The sequence below is a fragment of the Rattus norvegicus genome, chromosome 2 (genome assembly GCF_021556685.1).
Source record: "Rattus norvegicus strain SHRSP/BbbUtx chromosome 2, alternate assembly SHRSP_T2T, whole genome shotgun sequence".
In the NCBI taxonomy this organism is placed as follows: Eukaryota; Metazoa; Chordata; class Mammalia; order Rodentia; family Muridae; genus Rattus; species Rattus norvegicus.
This window is the reverse complement of record NC_141535.1, coordinates 183912545-183930769: the sequence shown is the minus strand read 5'-3', so window position 1 is coordinate 183930769 and position 18225 is coordinate 183912545. Positions and strand designations below refer to the sequence as shown.

General features: G+C 40.9%; 1 protein-coding gene across 2 annotated transcripts; it reads left to right on the top strand.

Annotated features, from left to right (window-relative positions):
• Positions 1–3559: 3559 nt before the first annotated feature.
• On the top strand, positions 3560–17994 carry Spopfm2l1 (speckle-type BTB/POZ protein family member 2 like 1). Of its 2 annotated transcripts, NM_001100996.3 has the most exons (4): positions 3560–3601; positions 10618–10691; positions 11225–11518; positions 16462–17992. In NM_001100996.3, exon 4 carries the CDS (start codon positions 16496–16498, stop codon positions 17300–17302), a length of 807 nt encoding a protein of 268 aa, NP_001094466.2. In that variant the 5' UTR covers positions 3560–3601; positions 10618–10691; positions 11225–11518; positions 16462–16495; the 3' UTR covers positions 17303–17992. The 2 variants fall into 2 exon arrangements, with proteins under 2 accessions (NP_001094466.2, XP_087487536.1); XM_087631410.1 differs by lacking the exon at positions 3560–3601 and having other exon boundaries at positions 10616–10691; positions 16462–17994.
• Positions 17995–18225: the final 231 nt, after the last annotated feature.

Genomic DNA, 18225 nt, shown 5'->3' with positions numbered 1-18225 from the left:
AATTGGGTGGGTGTATATGTATGGGCCACATGTGGGGCAGGCTCTGAATGGGTGTTCCTTCTGTCTTTGTTTTAATCTTTGCCTCTCTATTCCCTGCCAAGGGTATTCTTGTTCCCCTTTTAAAGGAGCATTCACATTTTGATCATCCGTCTTGAGTTTCATGTGTTCTGTGCATCTAGGGTAATTCAAGCATTTGGGCTAATAGCCACTTATCAATGACTGCATACCATGTGTGTTTTTCTGTGATTGGCTACACCCTAGAAAAAGCAAGAAGCTAATCATTTTGCAACAAAACAAAGAGAAGGTAAAATCTTAATTAGTGAGATAAGGCTACAGGCTGTAATTGTGCAGTGGGAGGATGGGGCCGAGCTGGAAGTTTTAGAGAGGGGGAGAGACAGACAGGGAGAGGGAGAGATGAATCAGGAGATTGAGAGAAGATGGAAAAAGAAGTTCAACCAGAACCACATGGCCTGAAAGAGCCCCAAGTAGCAATGGAAGGGCAATGGAGTTATGTAGGGAACATTTGCCCCACCTGGGTATGCAGCTTGTATTTATAGCAATTAAGTTTTGAGTTCTTTGTGTGGGCATTTTGGGGGTTGAGGATTTACTGATATAAATCTGACTGATAAATTACAAGCCTCTGTAAATTTGAGTTCTTGGTGTTATGAGGACTTGTTTGAGCAGCAGCCCTCTTTCTCCAGGCTAGCCAAAGGGGGCAGTTGGCCTGGGAAGATGTGGGCATTTCAGAACCCTGCTAGCCATGGGAACCAATGGGGCAGAAAAGTCCACTGTTGTTGGCAGCAGGATATAGCATGGGCTATTTTTTATAATCATATGCTACAATTCTTTAACTCATTTGCCTGCTTTTATGACCCCTTTCCTCCTAATGGTTTGCATTGTCCCACCTCAGTATGATGGCATTTGCCAGGCTTATTGTAACCTGTCATTTGTGGTGACATCCCCGTGAGGCCTGCTCTCATTTGGAAGGAAGAAAAGGAGTGGATGTGGAAGAGGGAATATTGGGGTGGGGAAGGGACATGGAGGAAAGGAGGGGTGAAACTGGAGCTAAGTTGTAATATATAAAAGAAAAATCAATACAAGTGAAAATACCATAGAAAAGGAATTCATGTTCAAGACTTCTCAGCAGACTACCTGACAAGATTCCTGGGGGCTACACAAGAATTCTAGAAACTACACTTTGAGATACTAGGGTCTCAGCCCCTCAGGGCAAGTAAGAGAGGGCAGTGTTCAAGGATTTTCAGAGCGTTCTCAACCTGAGTTCAGATTGGGAAGATTGTCTTTGATTAATTTTTTCCTAAAACACTTAGGAGGATGCTGACACCTCCACCCAAAAAGAAAACTGTTACAGCATACTTGATCATAATGTGAACCTCAAAATTTTGTTACTTCCTGAAAAAAACAAACAAAAAACCTTTGACTAGCCACCAGAATGCTGGCTGTCACTTTGAACAAGTATCTGTAACCCCCCAAAAAATCAAATCTTCAGACTTGCAATTTATCAGTCAGATTTGTAACAGGAAATCCTCGACCCCAAAATGCCCACACAAACAACTCAAAATCAATTTATATAAGTACAATATTTTAGTTATGGAGTGGCTCAGCTTTAGGAGACACCTTTAATCCCTCTGGTTGGAATACAAACATACCCTTAATATATCATTAGTTCCTAACACTGAAGATAAAATTTGTTTGTAGAAAGAAGCACCAGTGTGAAGAGAAACTGAAAAATCAGAGAAGGATTAGACAGAAACGGATATCTTCAACTCTGACAAGAAGATTTAGGAAGGGAAGCTATTTAAGAGGTCAGTGCAGAGAGTAAAGGAGAGAGGCCAGGTTTAATGAGACAGTGGTACAGAGAGAGGTTGAAGAGAGTAAAGGAGAGACACAAGTAAAGATAGAATAAGCCAGAGAGTGAGGTGGAGACAGAATATTAAAACTGATTTCCAAAGTTAGTATGAGACCGTGTGAACAATTCATGAGAAGCTGAGAAGACCCAGATTGACTCAGTTACAAGTAGAGAGAAATTTCGAGCCAGAACAAATGAAATCAGGCACCCAGAGATGAGAAGGAATTAGAAAGTGGTGAGCTTGTTCAGCCATAAATCTCAGAAGCAGAGAACATTCTAAGCCTAGTTAGAATTGACAGAGGCTAGAACCTTTCAGGACTAGTCCTATGTCGACAGACCAAGACAAAAAGCCTCAAAAATGACAATTAATATGTGTAAATAAAAGTGACTTTTGCAGGAAAGTATTTGACTACTGCCTGGACTGTAACCTCTGAGGTAAGTATGGTTAAGGCATCTTCAGTTTAGGTACCAGGTTCTAGAGACTGTGAAAGACATCACCAGATTCTCCTCTTTCTGGGAGCATGGATATGTGCCAGCCACCACTGGTTGTCTGTGTAGTGTCACTGTGTCTCTCTTTATCTCTCTGTGTGTCTTTGTTTCTTTCTCTCTCATCTCTGTCTCTCTCTCTTCTATGTCTCTCTCTCTCTCTCCCCTGCTCTGTCCATCTCTCTTGAGATTTCTATGTACATTTGTCTGTTTTTTACATATCTCTAAATAATTTTATTTATTTATTTATTTATTTATTTTTTTATATATATTTATTTATTCATGCCTTAATATGCACCAATAAAACCAGTACATAGCTTAATACACACACACACACACACACACACACACACACACACACACATTATTACATTTATTCAATGTGTATTTTAACCAAGGCCATATGGGAGCTGGTGTAATAGTTAATCACAGTGGCTGATATCTAAGGATGGTCCATTGTGGGATGACCCAATAGGTTTCTTTAACCAGCATATGGAATCCCTGTGTTCCAGGGTAGCTAGAGTTACAAGAAAACAGGCAGAAGCTGGGTATGGTGGTACATGGCTGCAATCCTAGGACTTCAGAGGCTGAGACAGATGAATTGGCAAACTTGAGACCAATCTGGACTACATAGCAAGATTATTAAAGAAAGAGGATGAAGAAGAAGAGGGAGGGAGGAAGGAAACAGCACAGCACCGGCTTCCTGAATCAGTGTTAGTGAAAGACCTCACTATCTCCTACCATGAGGAAAAACTGCTGAGGGACTGAAAGAATGACTGGATTTATTCATTCCTGGGCTTATTCAGAAATACAAGACACTGGGACTTGTAGAGAAATGGGAATGCATGGTGTACAGTATTCGCATAGATGTAAGCTCAGAATACACACAGGACTCTAACACAGCTCAGAGGGCACTCGTAAAGAAGAGGGCTGAACTTGTAGAATATTTGTTCAATCTCTGCTTCTAGCAGGTTCTGCAGGGATAACATGCTTCTGTGTCAGAAGTTAAAGAGATACCTAGGAAGTGGCTCTGTCTTCAACATCCCTTTACTCCTGGGCGAGATTGCTAGACGCCTTCTTTGGTGAGAAAAAGCTTCAGAGAAGAGAAGACTTGGAAAGCAATTCTAAAGAAATGCCCGGAAGCAGTACCTGAGACTTGACCACCCAATGGGATCCAGACAAGATTATGGTTGAGGAGAGCCAGAGCACCCCAAGAAAAAGAAAAAGGAACAGCATAGAAGCTGAGAGGTAGGGATGTGGTGATAGGTACTCTTTATTGTTTGGGGAGGCCTCAAAACCTCTGAGAAAAAACAGGAAGAGTGGAAGTTACTGAGAAAAACAGGAAGAGTGGAAAAGCAAGCTAGGGCAGACTCTAGAGTTCCTGTAGCCACTGCTCAGCTGCAAAGACATCATTTTTCTTGAAGGTTCCCTCCCCTTTCCCTTACTGCCTTCGTCTAGCTGGTCTATCCTTAGCTCTCGGATGTGTTTGCCTTGGTCTGAAAGTCCTCTGTTCACCAAGACTTCTCCCTGCAGACAGAGCAGACTCTCCTTCCCCATTAGAGGACTGATTCTCTTGGCTCTGCCCATGTATAATCATATGTGTGAAGTGTTTCCTTTTCCATTCACAGCCTTCCAAAGCCCTGCTTGACCCCATCTCTTCTCAGGTAAGAGAGCAGAACAGCTTCTCAGGAAAGAGCAGACTCACTGAAGCAGGTTGTCAGTAAGAGCCTCTTCAGTTTCCCCTCACCCCTCAGTAAGGTGGCTTTTTATCTTCACTGTCTGGCTTCTCTCCTGTGCTTTCACGTCTGGCAACCGACAGTATGGAAGACTCTGGATGGCCTCAAACACGTTGTTGGCTACTAGGTGCGCAAAGCAAAGAAGTACACAGAAGGCACATCAAAAGGGACAGGTTCAAACAGACATGAGACTCTTTGTTCTGAAGTGCATTCCTTTCTCTGAGGTCTTCATGCTAACCTTGCTTCAGCAATTGCCCTAATGACTATCTCCGATGCCTTTCCCTAAGCTAGGGGAAAGGTCAGCAAGGAACGTTCAGAAACCTACTCCTGCATCTGCCTATCTTTGTGTACATAAAGCTCACCAGAACACAACTGTGCTCCTTAATGAATATACTCCCTTTGCTATTTTCTGCAACCAAGCTGAGTGATTGCAGCTGAAAACATGGCTGGCAAAAGCCTGGCATGTTTACTACCTAGTGCTTTACAATAAAAAGCTTGCCAAATGCCTCGCTTATGAGAAGTTTTAGACTTTGTTCATTTTAGAAAAATGTAAGATGGGCAACCGAGAAGGACCTGGAAAGGTGGCTGGGACATCATCCCAGCACCCCGAAGTCGAGGCAGGAGTACTGTTTGAGTTTGAAGCCAGCCAGGACTACATAATGAGTTACAGGCTAGCCTGAGCTACACCATGATAAGACCCTGTCTGAAACAACAAACACGAAAGAGAATGAAAAAAGGGATAGAATGGGAGAAGAGCAAACGGAAAAGAGGAAAAGGGAGTACAAGTAGGCAACCGAGATGCCTAACAATGACGTAGGGAGGGACACAGTCCACTCTGCATCTCAGCCTCCGTGGACCAATCCATGTCTTCTCTCAGTCTGTTCCAAAACACTGAGCAGTACTAGCTCCACTCTAGCTCTTCTTTTCATTCTTCTGTTCTGTTCTTTTTTTTTTTTTTTTTGTATTTTTTTTTTTTATTAACTTGAGTATTTCTTATATACATTTCGAGTGTTATTCCCTTTCCCGGTTTCCGGGCAAACATCCCCCTCCCCCCTCCCCTTCCTTATGGGTGTTCCCCTCCCAACCCTCCCCCCATTGCCGCCCTCCCCCCATAGACTAGTTCACTGGGGGTTCAGTCTTAGCAGGACCCAGGGCTTCCCCTTCCACTGGTGCTCTTACTAGGATATTCATTGCTACCTATGGGGTCAGCGTCCAGGGTCAGTCCATGTATAGTCTTTGGGTAGTGGCTTAGTCCCTGGAAGCTCTGGTTGCTTGGCATTGTTGTACTTTTGGGGTCTCGAGCCCCTTCAAGCTCTTCCAGTTCTTTCTCTGATTCCTTCAATAGGGGACCTATTCTCAGTTCAGTGGTTTGCTGCTGGCATTCGCCTCTGTATTTGCTGTATTCTGGCTGTGTCTCTCAGGAGCGATCTACATCCGGCTCCTGTCGGCCTGCACTTCTTTGCTTCATCCATCTTGTCTAATTGGGTGGCTGTATATGTATGGGCCACATGTGGGGCAGGCTCTAAATGGGTGTTCCTTAAGTCTCTGTTTTAATCTTTGCCTCTCCCTTCCCTGCCAAGGGTATTCTTTTTCCTCATTTAAAGAAGGAGTGAAGCATTCACATTTTGATCATCCGTCTTGAGTTTCGTTTGTTCTAGGGATCTAGGGTAATTCAAGCATTTGGGCTAATAGCCACTTATCAATGAGTGCATACCATGTATGTCTTTCTGTGATTGGGTTAGCTCACTCAGGATGATATTTTCCAGTTCCAACCATTTGCCTACGAATTTCATAAACTCGTTGTTTTTGATAGCTGAGTAATATTCCATTGTGTAGATGTACCACATTTTCTGTATCCATTCCTCTGTTGAAGGGCATCTGGGTTCTTTCCAGCTTCTGGCTATTATAAATAAGGCTGCGATGAACATAGTGGAGCACGTGTCTCTTTTATATGTTGAGGCATCTTTTGGGTATATGCCCAAGAGAGGTATAGCTGGATCCTCAGGCAATTCAATGTCCAATTTTCTGAGGAACCTCCAGACTGATTTCCAGAATGGTTTTACCAGTCTGCAATCCCACCAACAATGGAGGAGTGTTCCTCTTTCTCCACATCCTCGCCAGCATCTGCTGTCATCTGAGTTTTTGATCTTAGCCAATCGCACTGGTGTGAGGTGAAATCTCAGGGTTGTTTTGATTTGCATTTCCCTTATGACTAAAGATGTTGAACATTTCTTTAGGTGTTTCTCAGCCATTCGGCATTCCTCAGCTGTGAATTCTTTGTTTAGCTCTGAACCCCATTTTTTAATAGGGTTATTTGTTTCCCTGCGGTCTAACTTCTTGAGTTCTTTGTATATTTTGGATATAAGGCCTCTATCTGTTGTAGGATTGGTAAAGATCTTTTCCCAATCTGTTGGTTGCCGTTTTGTCCTAACCACAGTGTCCTTTGCCTTACAGAAGCTTTGCAGTTTTATGAGATCCCATTTGTCGATTCTTGATCTTAGAGCATAAGCCATTGGTGTTTTGTTCAGGAAATTTTTTCCAGTGCCCATGTGTTCCAGATGTTTCCCTAGTTTTTCTTCTATTAGTTTGAGTGTGTCTGGTTTGATGTGGAGGTCCTTGATCCACTTGGACTTAAGCTTTGTACAGGGTGATAAGCATGGATCGATCTGCATTCTTTTACATGTTGCCCTCCAGTTGAACCAGCACCATTTGCTGAAAATGCTATCTTTTTTCCATTGGATGGTTTTGGCTCCTTTGTCAAAAATCAAGTGACCATAGGTGTGTGGGTTCATTTCTGCGTCTTCAATTCTATTCCATTGGTCTATCTGTCTGTCCCTGTACCAATACCATGCAGTTTTTATCACTATTGCTCTGTAATACTGCTTGAGTTCAGGGATAGTGATTCCCCCTGAAGTCCTTTTATTGTTGAGGATAGCTTTAGCTATCCTGGGTTTTTTGTTATTCCAGATGAATTTGCAAATTGTTCTGTCTAACTCTTTGAAGAATTGGATTGGTATTTTGATGGGGATTGCATTGAATCTGTAGATTGCTTTTGGTAAAATGGCCATTTTTACTATATTAATCCTGCCAATCCATGAGCATGGGAGATCTTTCCATCTTCTGAGGTCTTCAATTTCTTTCCTCAGTGTCTTGAAGTTCTTATTGTACAGATCTTTTACTTGCTTGGTTAAAGTCACACCGAGGTACTTTATATTATTTGGGTCTATTATGAAGGGTGTCGTTTCCCTAATTTCTTTCTCGGCTTGTTTCTCTTTTGTATAGAGGAAGGCAACTGATTTATTTGAGTTAATTTTATACCCAGCCACTTTGCTGAAGTTGTTTATCAGCTTTAGTAGTTCTCTGGTGGAACTTTTGGGATCACTTAAATATACTATCATGTCATCTGCAAATAGTGATATTTTGACCTCTTCTTTTCCGATCTGTATCCCCTTGATCTCCTTTTGTTGTCTGATTGCTCTGGCTAGAACTTCAAGAACTATATTGAATAAGTAGGGAGAGAGTGGGCAGCCTTGTCTAGTCCCTGATTTTAGTGGGATTGCTTCAAGTTTCTCTCCATTTAGTTTAATGTTAGCAACTGGTTTGCTGTATATGGCTTTTACTATGTTTAGGTATGGGCCTTGAATTCCTATTCTTTCCAGGACTTTTATCATGAAGGAGTGTTGAATTTTGTCAAATGCTTTCTCAGCATCTAATGAAATGATCATGTGGTTCTGTTCTTTCAGTTTGTTTATATAATGGATCACGTTGATGGTTTTCCGTATATTAAACCATCCCTGCATGCCTGGGATGAAGCCTACTTGATCATGGTGGATGATTGTTTTGATGTGCTCTTGAATTCGGTTCGCCAGAATTTTATTGAGTATTTTTGCATCGATATTCATAAGGGAAATTGGTCTGAAGTTCTCTTTCTTTGTTGTGTCTTTGTGTGGTTTAGGTATAAGAGTAATTGTGGCTTCGTAGAAGGAATTCGGTAGTGCTCCATCTGTTTCAATTTTGTGGAATAGTTTGGATAATATTGGTATGAGGTCTTCTATGAAGGTTTGATAGAATTCTGCACTAAACCCGTCTGGACCTGGGCTCTTTTTGGTTGGGAGACCTTTAATGACTGCTTCTATTTCCTTAGGAGTTATGGGGTTGTTTAACTGGTTTATCTGTTCCTGATTTAACTTCGATACCTGGTATCTGTCTAGGAAATTGTCCATTTCCTGAAGATTTTCAAATTTTGTTGAATATAGGTTTTTATAGTAAGATCTGATGATTTTTTGAATTTCCTCTGAATCTGTAGTTATGTCTCCCTTTTCATTTCTGATTTTGTTAATTTGGACGCACTCTCTGTGTCCTCTCATTAGTCTGGCTAAGGGTTTATCTATCTTGTTGATTTTCTCAAAGAACCAACTTTTGGTTCTGTTGATTCTTTCTATGGTCCTTTTTGTTTCTACTTGGTTGATTTCAGCTCTGAGTTTGATTATTTCCTGCCTTCTACTCCTCCTGGGTGTATTTGCTTCTTTTTGTTCTAGAGCTTTTAGGTGTGCTGTCAAGCTGCTGACATATGCTCTTTCCTGTTTCTTTCTGCAGGCACTCAGCGCTATGAGTTTTCCTCTTAGCACAGCTTTCATTGTGTCCCATAAGTTTGGGTATGTTGTATCTTCATTTTCATTAAATTCTAAAAAGTTTTTAATTTCTTTCTTTATTTCTTCCTTGACCAGGTTATCATTGAGTAGAGCATTGTTCAATTTCCACGTATGTGTGGGCATTCTTCCCTTATTGTTATTGAAGACCAGTTTTAGGCCGTGGTGGTCCGATAGCACGCATGGGATTATTTCTATCTTTCTGTACCTGTTGAGGCCCGTTTTTTGACCAATTATATGGTCAATTTTGGAGAAAGTGCCATGAGGAGCTGAGAAGAAGGTATATCCTTTTGCTTTAGGATAGAATGTTCTATAAATATCTGTTAAGTCCATTTGGCTCATGACTTCTCTTAGTCTGTCAACATCACTGTTTAATTTCTGTTTCCATGATCTGTCCATTGATGAGAGTGGGGTGTTGAAATCTCCACTATTATTGTGTGAGGTGCAATGTGTGTTTTGAGCTTTAGTAAGGTTTCTTTTATGTATGTAGGTGCCCTTGTATTTGGGGCATAGATATTTAGGATTGAGAGTTCATCTTGGTGGATTTTTCCTTTGATGAATATGAAGTGTCCTTCCTTATCTTTTTTGATGACTTTTAGTTGGAAATTGATTTTATTTGATATTAGAATGGCTACTCCAGCTTGCTTCTTCTGACCATTTGCTTGGAAAGTTGTTTTCCAGCCTTTCACTCTGAGGTAGTGTCTGTCTTTGTCTCTGAGGTGTGTTTCCTGTAGGCAGCAGAATGCAGGGTCCTCGTTGCGTATCCAGTTTGTTAATCTATGTCTTTTTATTGGGGAGTTGAGGCCATTGATATTGAGAGATATTAAGGAATTAGTTATTTATTTTTACATTCCAGATTATGTTCCCGTCCTGATCGACCCTCCAACCCACATCCCATATTCTGCCCTGCCCCCACACTCCCCTCACACCACCAAATTTCCACAAGGATGTTCTGACACCACCCACCCCACCAGAACTCTAAATATCCTGGGGCCTCCAGCCTCTTGAGGGTAGGTGAACCTTCTCTGACTGAACCCAGACCTTGGAGTCCTCTGCTGTATATGTGTTGGAGGCCTCATCTCTGCTAGTGTTTACTGCCTGGTTGGTGATCCAGTGTCTACAAGATCTCAGGGCTAGACGCTAATTTGGTCTGCTGGTCATTTTGGTTTTTTTAATAATGACTAGTTGCTCTGGTATGAGGATGATTACCACACTTATTACCTGTCTTCCTCCTGTGTGCTACAAAAACTTTTGTCTCTGGCAGGTCTCTAGTAAAATCCCATCCACCTCCCTACAAATACATTACCCCTGCCTTACACTGTGACAGAGATTTCATGAGCAAAGTCCATGATTCATGACCAGGGGGTCTCAGTTCTCCTGAAAGAGGGAACTTCCACCCTACATGATCCTACTCTTGAGAGCTAAGAAAAGGACATTTTAGAGCACCTTTCCTGCAAAGGGGTGTTTGCACAGTGATCGTCTACAAGCATCTCAAATGTTAGAGTTTTCAGGGGATCCTCTTATTGTGGCCCCAAAAACACCAGATTCAGTCACTGATGCTCATAGTTTGAGATAAGTCTAATCCAGAAATAAAAAGTAAAAATCAATTGGTTGATTAATCTACTATTGAGAGAAGCAAACTTGGAGCAGGATATACAGGAGAGCCAGGAGCTGCTGAAGTGATTGAATCACTGAAATTGTTTCTGTGTCTTCTATGCTGTGGATTCTCACTAGGACATGACAAACTAGAGAGAGGAGAGACCTAGGTAGAATTTTACCTGTCACTTTACATAAGCACAAACATCACAAACCCCACTCTATGATATCTGTTCAATATATGCTGCAGACCTTGGAAAACAGAATACTCTCTCCCTTTCAGGACCAACAGAGCAAGCACTGCAGTTCCAAGTCTGAAGAGGTCAGAACTCACCTGAAGAGTATGCAGACTATGAGGTACTGATGAGCTGAATCCTGCCAGTTAAAGTGATTGAATCAAAAAGCACTTAGGATATTCCTAAACCACATGCTTAGGTGAATCTGGGAAAGGATTTTTAAGGAGGATTTCCTGAGGGGGAATTACAAGACCCCCAATCAAATTTGGGAGAGTCACCACAGGGTCTGTGGGTCTGATTGGATTAATATACAAGATAGAAGAAAGCCACCTTCAGAGGTTTGGGGCTGTGCTTTCTTCCCACCATGTAGGAGTTCTTCCACCTGCCCTCCATTTTGTGAACACTTAGACTTCTGACAAATTAAGACCCCTTCTCTGATGATATTTGTGGGAGGAATTAGTGTAAGACCACCACAAGGATAAATACTACCTGTGCAGAAAATGACATGATCCCTTCATTTATGGATGATTGACCACAATTCCCAAAGTACACTGATGATGGCTACTCTTATTCCCATCTGGAGTAACACTGGAATTAAGTCAAGTCCCATACTAGACTGCATACTTAACTTTTATTTTTTCTCTTAATTTGAAGAACATAGAGCCAGTTCACTTAGAGACTCTGGATAGAAAAAAACACACCTTTAATCTGATTCCTGTGTCAGGAAATTACACACCTTTAATCCCGATTTTGAGACCAGAAGACTGGGCCACACCTTCTGCTGGAGGTCTATATAAGCTCATGGAAGAAGGAAGCTTTGTATCTTTGCCTGCTTGCTTTCATCTTACTAGCAAGCCCATTTTTCATAGGCGTTAGAGCCCACTTCTTCAGAATTCCAGCATATACTGAAGAACGTGAACACCACAGACTTCAAACCTTGTGGACTAAGTAAGTACTGGCTTTAGACATTGTTGGTAGCTGGACCCCACCCTTAAGTTTTTCTCATATATCCAGTTTCTATTCGTGCAGAGGAACTTATTCTGTACATTCTCTATAGGCCCCTGACTAATACAACATGTTTGAAATCAGAATGTTGAACATTTTTGAAACTAATTGATAGTTTGATATTATAACTCTTTTATTTTATGAAAAGAGAGTCAGGATATGGTTGTTAGAACTAGGTATGATGTGGGTGGGAGGGGCGATCTGTTGTCAGGGCCATTCTGAGGCATCACTTCCCCTGGGAGTATCACCCATTGTATAGAATATAGTTTATTATATAGTTTAGAATATAGTTTATTTATGGTATAGATAGTATAGATAGATGATAGATCAGTAGATAGACGAATATAGAAAATATATGTATATATATGTATCTATCTATCTATCTATCTATCTATCTATCTATAGGTTTAGTATAGAATCAAGGTTATTTTGAGCATAGGAAGGGGAGTTAAGTAGGGAAGAGCAGGGAGTAGAGGCAGAAAAAGTCAGACATACATATAGAGTATAGAGAGACTGTGTGACTCAGAGAGAGAGAGAGGAAAAGAAGAGAGAGAAAAAGAATCAGAGTTTGTGGCCAGGAACACACGGAGAAAGAGGGGCAGTGGGGAAGGTGACAGAGAGACAGAGAAAGGGGTTATAATCAGGGAGAGGAAGAGGAAGAGAGAGTAAGAGAGTAAGGAGGGGGCAAACAGCCTTTTTTACAGTGAGTCATGCCTATCTGGTTGTTGCCAGGTAATTGTTAGGTGGAGCCTAGGAGGAATGCTAAAATTCCATCATTATGAATTAATTTAAAATTAGAGGAATAATTTGATAGAGACTATGGTGGAACAGGAATAGGTTCATCATGATCTTTAACTACTTCTTGCTGATTTTGGGGTGATGTGTCTCTGGGAAACGAAAGAAAATATGGATGTTGTTGTTGATCCAGTCTTAGGAGAGTTGGCTGTTTCCTTGCTATTAAGGGTCTGTGGAACCATCTGTAGGTAGAAGCAGTAGGTCCAGTAGAAGCGTCTGTGTCTGTGAGAGTAGATTGGAGTATGTGGGTTGCTTCTCTGGAACTGTCATGGATGTTGATTTGAGTAAATTCCTGGAACTGACAGGATGTTGAAACATTATGTGTGTGTGGGTAGGGGTGGAGGTGGGTTTAATAGTAATAGTAGTATTAGTATATGATATATAGTAGAGAACAAAGTTCAGCGTGTTTGGGAGGAAAGAATTATTCTTGGGTGTACATTTGAAACCCTTAGGGCTTGGCTGTTTGGATGAGGGGCATTCCAATCCCAGGAAACAGGAGAGGAATCCCACCCTCTGGAATAGGTCCCAAGAGGGAACTTAGGCTATTGATTGATAGTTTACTTATGCAACTGGCGTCTGACTGACCCATGGGAGGTGGGTCTGATTGTGTTTCTTGGAGCTTATAAGTTTACATAAGTGATAGATACATTTGTTGCCAGAGTGAACAGTCTATAAAATGAGCATAGGGATTACAAAAACCTTTCCTGGAACAGAAGGAGCAAGAAGGGCTTTCACTTCTGTTTAGGAAACTGAATATATATAAATTCATTATAATGAGAATCATTTTGAAGTATATATTGAAAAGACAATTAAAAAACTGGAAAATTTGAGAACTTTGTGAAGATAATTGATCACATAATTTAGCCTGGGAAACATCTTAAGTCTGTAGTTAAATGGTAACCAAAAAAGGATACTAATATTTGTAAATATGTCAGCTGATAGTATAGATTTAGCACAAGACACTCTTTATACCTGTAGTTTAAAGACAGTCAAAGGAAACAAATTTGAACTTGAGATATACAATTTAGATTGTATCATGGAATGTTTTATTAGGATTAGGCTAATTTATAAGAACTCTATTGTTCATGTTAGGACAGTGGCATGACAAGCACAGGAAATATGAAGCATTAGTCACTGGAATCTGAGTTTAGAAAAGAAAGTAAGAGAAGGTTATATCCGTGAAAGGTTACATCTGAACATGTGTACCGTTCATCCTAAGCCTGTGACTAAGGCAAACCTGTCTGTTTTTGCCAAGAGATCTGGTAGTCTTAACCAGTTAATGAGTTGACTACTGAGCTAACAAGGTGGTGGATTACCGTGGGGTGAGGAACTAGATATCTGTTTTCTAGCTGTAGTTATCTTAGCTACCGATGTAGTCAGAAATTTGGGGAAAATAAATTTTAACCCAGATGTCATTAACTAAAATGAGAGTTGTTGGTCAATACTCTACTACCTAGACATTTTTCCCAGGCCCACGTGGTCTCCATCACAGCTCGGGCAGATCAGTGTGGTCATTAGGCCCAGAAGAGGAGAAGCTTTTTCCTGTGGAATAGGAACTTTGGAAAAGTGACTCACCCTGTCCTAGGCAATATGAGACATTTAACTCTCTGGGTATCCTCAGTTTGACAGCAGTGTAGGCTGAGCCCTGGTAGCAGCAAGGCAATGGAGTACTGTTTCTCAGTGGTTATCATACCACAATCTAGGCAGTCTTATCACTGTGCCTATTTCTTCTCAGAGACCTTGGTAGGTAGGGTTGGGGGTAATTGTACCTGTTATGCTTTGGGATTCTCTGTCCTAATAACTTTAAATATGTGAGGTCACATTTATCAGATTTCTGAAAAGATTGAGAGCTAATGAATATTAAACATATCTGAGTTATGTAATCATTAAGGCAGTGATCTTTAACTTTTTACTGTTGTAAATCTTTAAATTAATATTAAATAATGACTTACCAAGTCAGGATAGCAATTAGAGACTCGAAGATTGTTCTAAGGTGAGGAGGCTGTGTGTTTGTAACTGTCTATAACAAATATGGCGGATGGTTGTGGGACTGTCATTAACTAAGATGGCAATGAAGCTACAACCAGTCATGTCACCTGCCTTAAGCGAAGATGATGCTGAAGCAATAGCATAGGCAAACCACATCTGCCCATAACAAAGATGGCAGTCATTCAGAAAACTGACCCCAACCAAGATGGTGCTGAAGCTACAGCTCTGTCTGAAGGAAAGTCAAATGTTTGTTAGATTTTGCAATGGCAGAAATGGACATAAAAAAGACATAAAAAAAGCAGAAAAAAGACATAAAAAGAGAAATTATATCTGTCTAGGTAGAAATTATTTAGTGAGATAAGTGGGCAGGTTTTGTCTGAGGGACAAGTGGTCCTTGCTTCCCTGAAGTCATTCACCCTCTGTTCCTAAATGCAGGAGCAGGTCTGAACTGTGCATGGAGCAGCTCAGCTGTCTACCTGGTATAGAGCTACTGCAGACTTTGTAGTGTTCTTATTGTAAAAATAACTATTATTCATCTGTATTTATTGTCATCTCTGAGGCTTTCTGCCTCCACTTGTTAACCTAGGCCTAGTCCTGGAAGCTTCTAGCCTTTTAAAATCTATTCAGGCCTAGAATCATTTTAGCCTCTGGCACTTTTAGGTGCATGATTCACTCCTACCTACTTCTTTCTGAGGTCTGGCTGGGTGGTTTAAAACCCCTCTCCATTGTAACTGACTCAATCTGTGTTCTTTCAGTTTTTCCTGAACTGCTCTGCCTTGCCTCAAACTAACTTAACCAACTATTGTACTCTTCTGGCTCCTTCCTTGTTCTCTGAATCATTCTGTTTTCCCCCCATGTCTCCATTTCTCTCTTTTCAACCTATCTCTGAAAAACTCTCCTGGAAAAACTGCATCCTCTCTTACTTTTCTCTCTGTACTTGCTTATTTTTCTTCATCATTTATTTGTTTATTTACAACACAAATGTTGCCCCACTCCAGTTTATTCTTGCAGAGTCCCCCCCCCACAAATAACAGTTAGGAGCCTATCTGACAAAACTCATAGAAGGGTCTTTAATTTCTTTTCTAGATCAGGCACCCCCACCCCTCCTGACAGCCCAATGCACCACAGTCATGAAACATCACTTTGGTGGTGAAGGAGTACTGAATTTCTTCCTGTTTAGACTATCTGTCGACTTAAGTAACCTAAAATACTGGAGGGGATGCCTTTTAACATTTTGTGACTTATGTTGAAGTAGATAGATTCAGTTCAACTACAGACTGTTTGGGTAGAAAAACACACTTTTAATCTGAGTCTTGAGGCAGTAAAACACACACCATTAATCCAGATCTTAAGACTAGAAGATATTCACTTAACTGGGCCCCACTTCTATTGCAGGCCTATGTAAGTATATAGGAGAAGTCAATTGTGAGTCTTTGCTTGCTTGCTCTCATCTTACTAGCAAACTCATTTCTTCACTGGCATCTGAATGTAATTCTTCAGGATTCTGTTCGATACTGAAGAAGACCTGAGACTTCAAACCTTGTGGAATAATTGCATATTGACTTTAGCCATCTTTATATTAGCTCAACCTCTGCCTACAGATTTTTCTCATACATCCACTTTCTATGTATATAGAGAAATTCATTCTTTATGTTTGCTACAGGACCCCAATTAATACTACACAATTGAAATGAGATTGTTTGTACACTTCCAACTCTTCCAACGTTAGATAGAATAGTCAAAAGTAGTTACAATTGACATAAGATTCAATAAACACACACAGAGACAGACCCATGGCTGGGATGAGTGAGAATATTGGAGACTGAGAGAGACACAAACACAGAGAGACAGACAGAGACAGAGACAGAGACAGACAGAGAGAGAGAGAGAGAGAGAGAGAGAGAGAGAGAGAGAGATTTATCAGTCGTAGTGAGTCTGTTTTATCTTCAGTAGAACAAATATGGAAACCTACAGAAACTGAATAGAAATACAAGTTTCCAAGAATATAAAGGGACAATTTAGCAGACAGAGAAAATAAAATCTAAAGGGTATCTATAATTGTATCCTACAGAGTGAATAGTAACTTCTATTACTTCTTTCAGATCAACTTTAACCTCCAAACTACCTCCAGAAGACATGTCAAGGGACCTGGAAGTCAAGAGCTGTGGCTACATACACATCAGTGTTCAGAATTTCTGCTATGAGTGGGCCATTAGAAACTTTTCATTTTGCATGGATGGAATTCGGGAAAATATTACAAGCCCAGGGTTCTCATTAGAGGCCAGTGAAGAAGTACAATGGTGTTTGACAATATACCCAAATGGTGTTGATGAAGAAAGCACAGATTACCTGTCTGTTTACCTGGGTTTGCTCAGTTGTCCAAAGAGCCCAGTTTGGGCAAAGGTACAGTTCTGGATCATAAATGCCCAAGGAGAGAAATATGTTATTACAAAGATCTCAGATGTTTTAAGGTTTCTGCCAAATCGATACTGGGGATGCAAAAATTTCATCCTTCGAGATTTCCTCCTTTACCATAGTCATTGGCTTCTCCCTGAAGACAAGCTTACCCTGTGTTGCAAGGTGAGCATAATAGGACCCTACTTTAGCAGGCCTGGACAGAACATGCCACCTGCAATCAGGGATCCAATGCAAATATTGGCAGAAGACCTAGGAGAGCTGTGGGAAAATTCCCTCTTCACAGACTGCAGCCTGGTGGTAGCTGGCCAGGAAATCAGATCTCACAAGGCCATTCTAGCAGCTCGCTCTCCAGTTTTCAGAGCCATGTTTGAACATGAAATGCTAGATAGCTTAAGAAACCGCATTGAGATCCATGACATTCATCTGCAAGTCTTTAAGGAAATGATGCATTTCATTTACACAGGGACGGTACCACACCTCCACAACCACTCAATGGCCACTGGTTTGTTGGCAGCTGCTGATTAGTATGCCCTGCAGGGCTTGAAGTTCATGTGTGAGGATGCCCTGTTCAGCAACATCTCTGTGAAAAATGCTGTACCCACTCTCATCCTGGCTGACCTCCACAGAGCAGAGAACCTGAAGACTAAAGCTATGGATTTCATTATACTTCATGTTTCTGAAGTCTCTGATACCGTGGGGTGGAAGTCAATGGTGGAGTCACATCCCTACTTGGTGGAGGAAACATTTCACTCCCTGGCTTCTATACATTGTCCTTGCTTGGAGCCCTCACTCAAATGCTGAAAGATATTTTAGGAGCTTGACAGCTATGACCTACACCTGTCTTCCAACAGCAACAACCACTCATTTTACCAATGACTTCTGTTTAGACTACAGTATTGCTGGAGCATTTACAGTGAATCTGGGCAAAGGCAGCCTGGATTTACAAGAGCTGTAATATGTCAAAATGGTGTGTGGGGAAAGGGCAGCACTAGGGTCTTGGACACTCTACGGGATATCTACCCTGCTGATGTTTTATTCTTGTCTGATGTCTTGAACCTGGGATTCAACTGGCCTGAAACACAGCTCAACTGACTCTTTGGAAAAACCTGTCTGCATTATACTGAGCAGAACAGATGACCTAACTTAACTGGCATGTAAAAATTTTCACCTAATTTATGTGTATTATATATCTGCAAATAAAAATCTTTCAACCTTAATGTATTCATCCTGTTAATTACCAGTTGCCTTATTGTTCTAGATAAGACTTCATATGCTGTATTGAGTAGATTTAAGAGAATGAGAAACCACTACTTGCCTTTGCTTTTGTACAGTGGCTTTGAGTTTCTCCCTATTTAAGTTGATGTTGACATGGGCTTCTTCTATATTACCATTATTATACTTAGCTCTATCATCTGTGTGGCAATCTCTGAAGAACTTTTATCATTAAC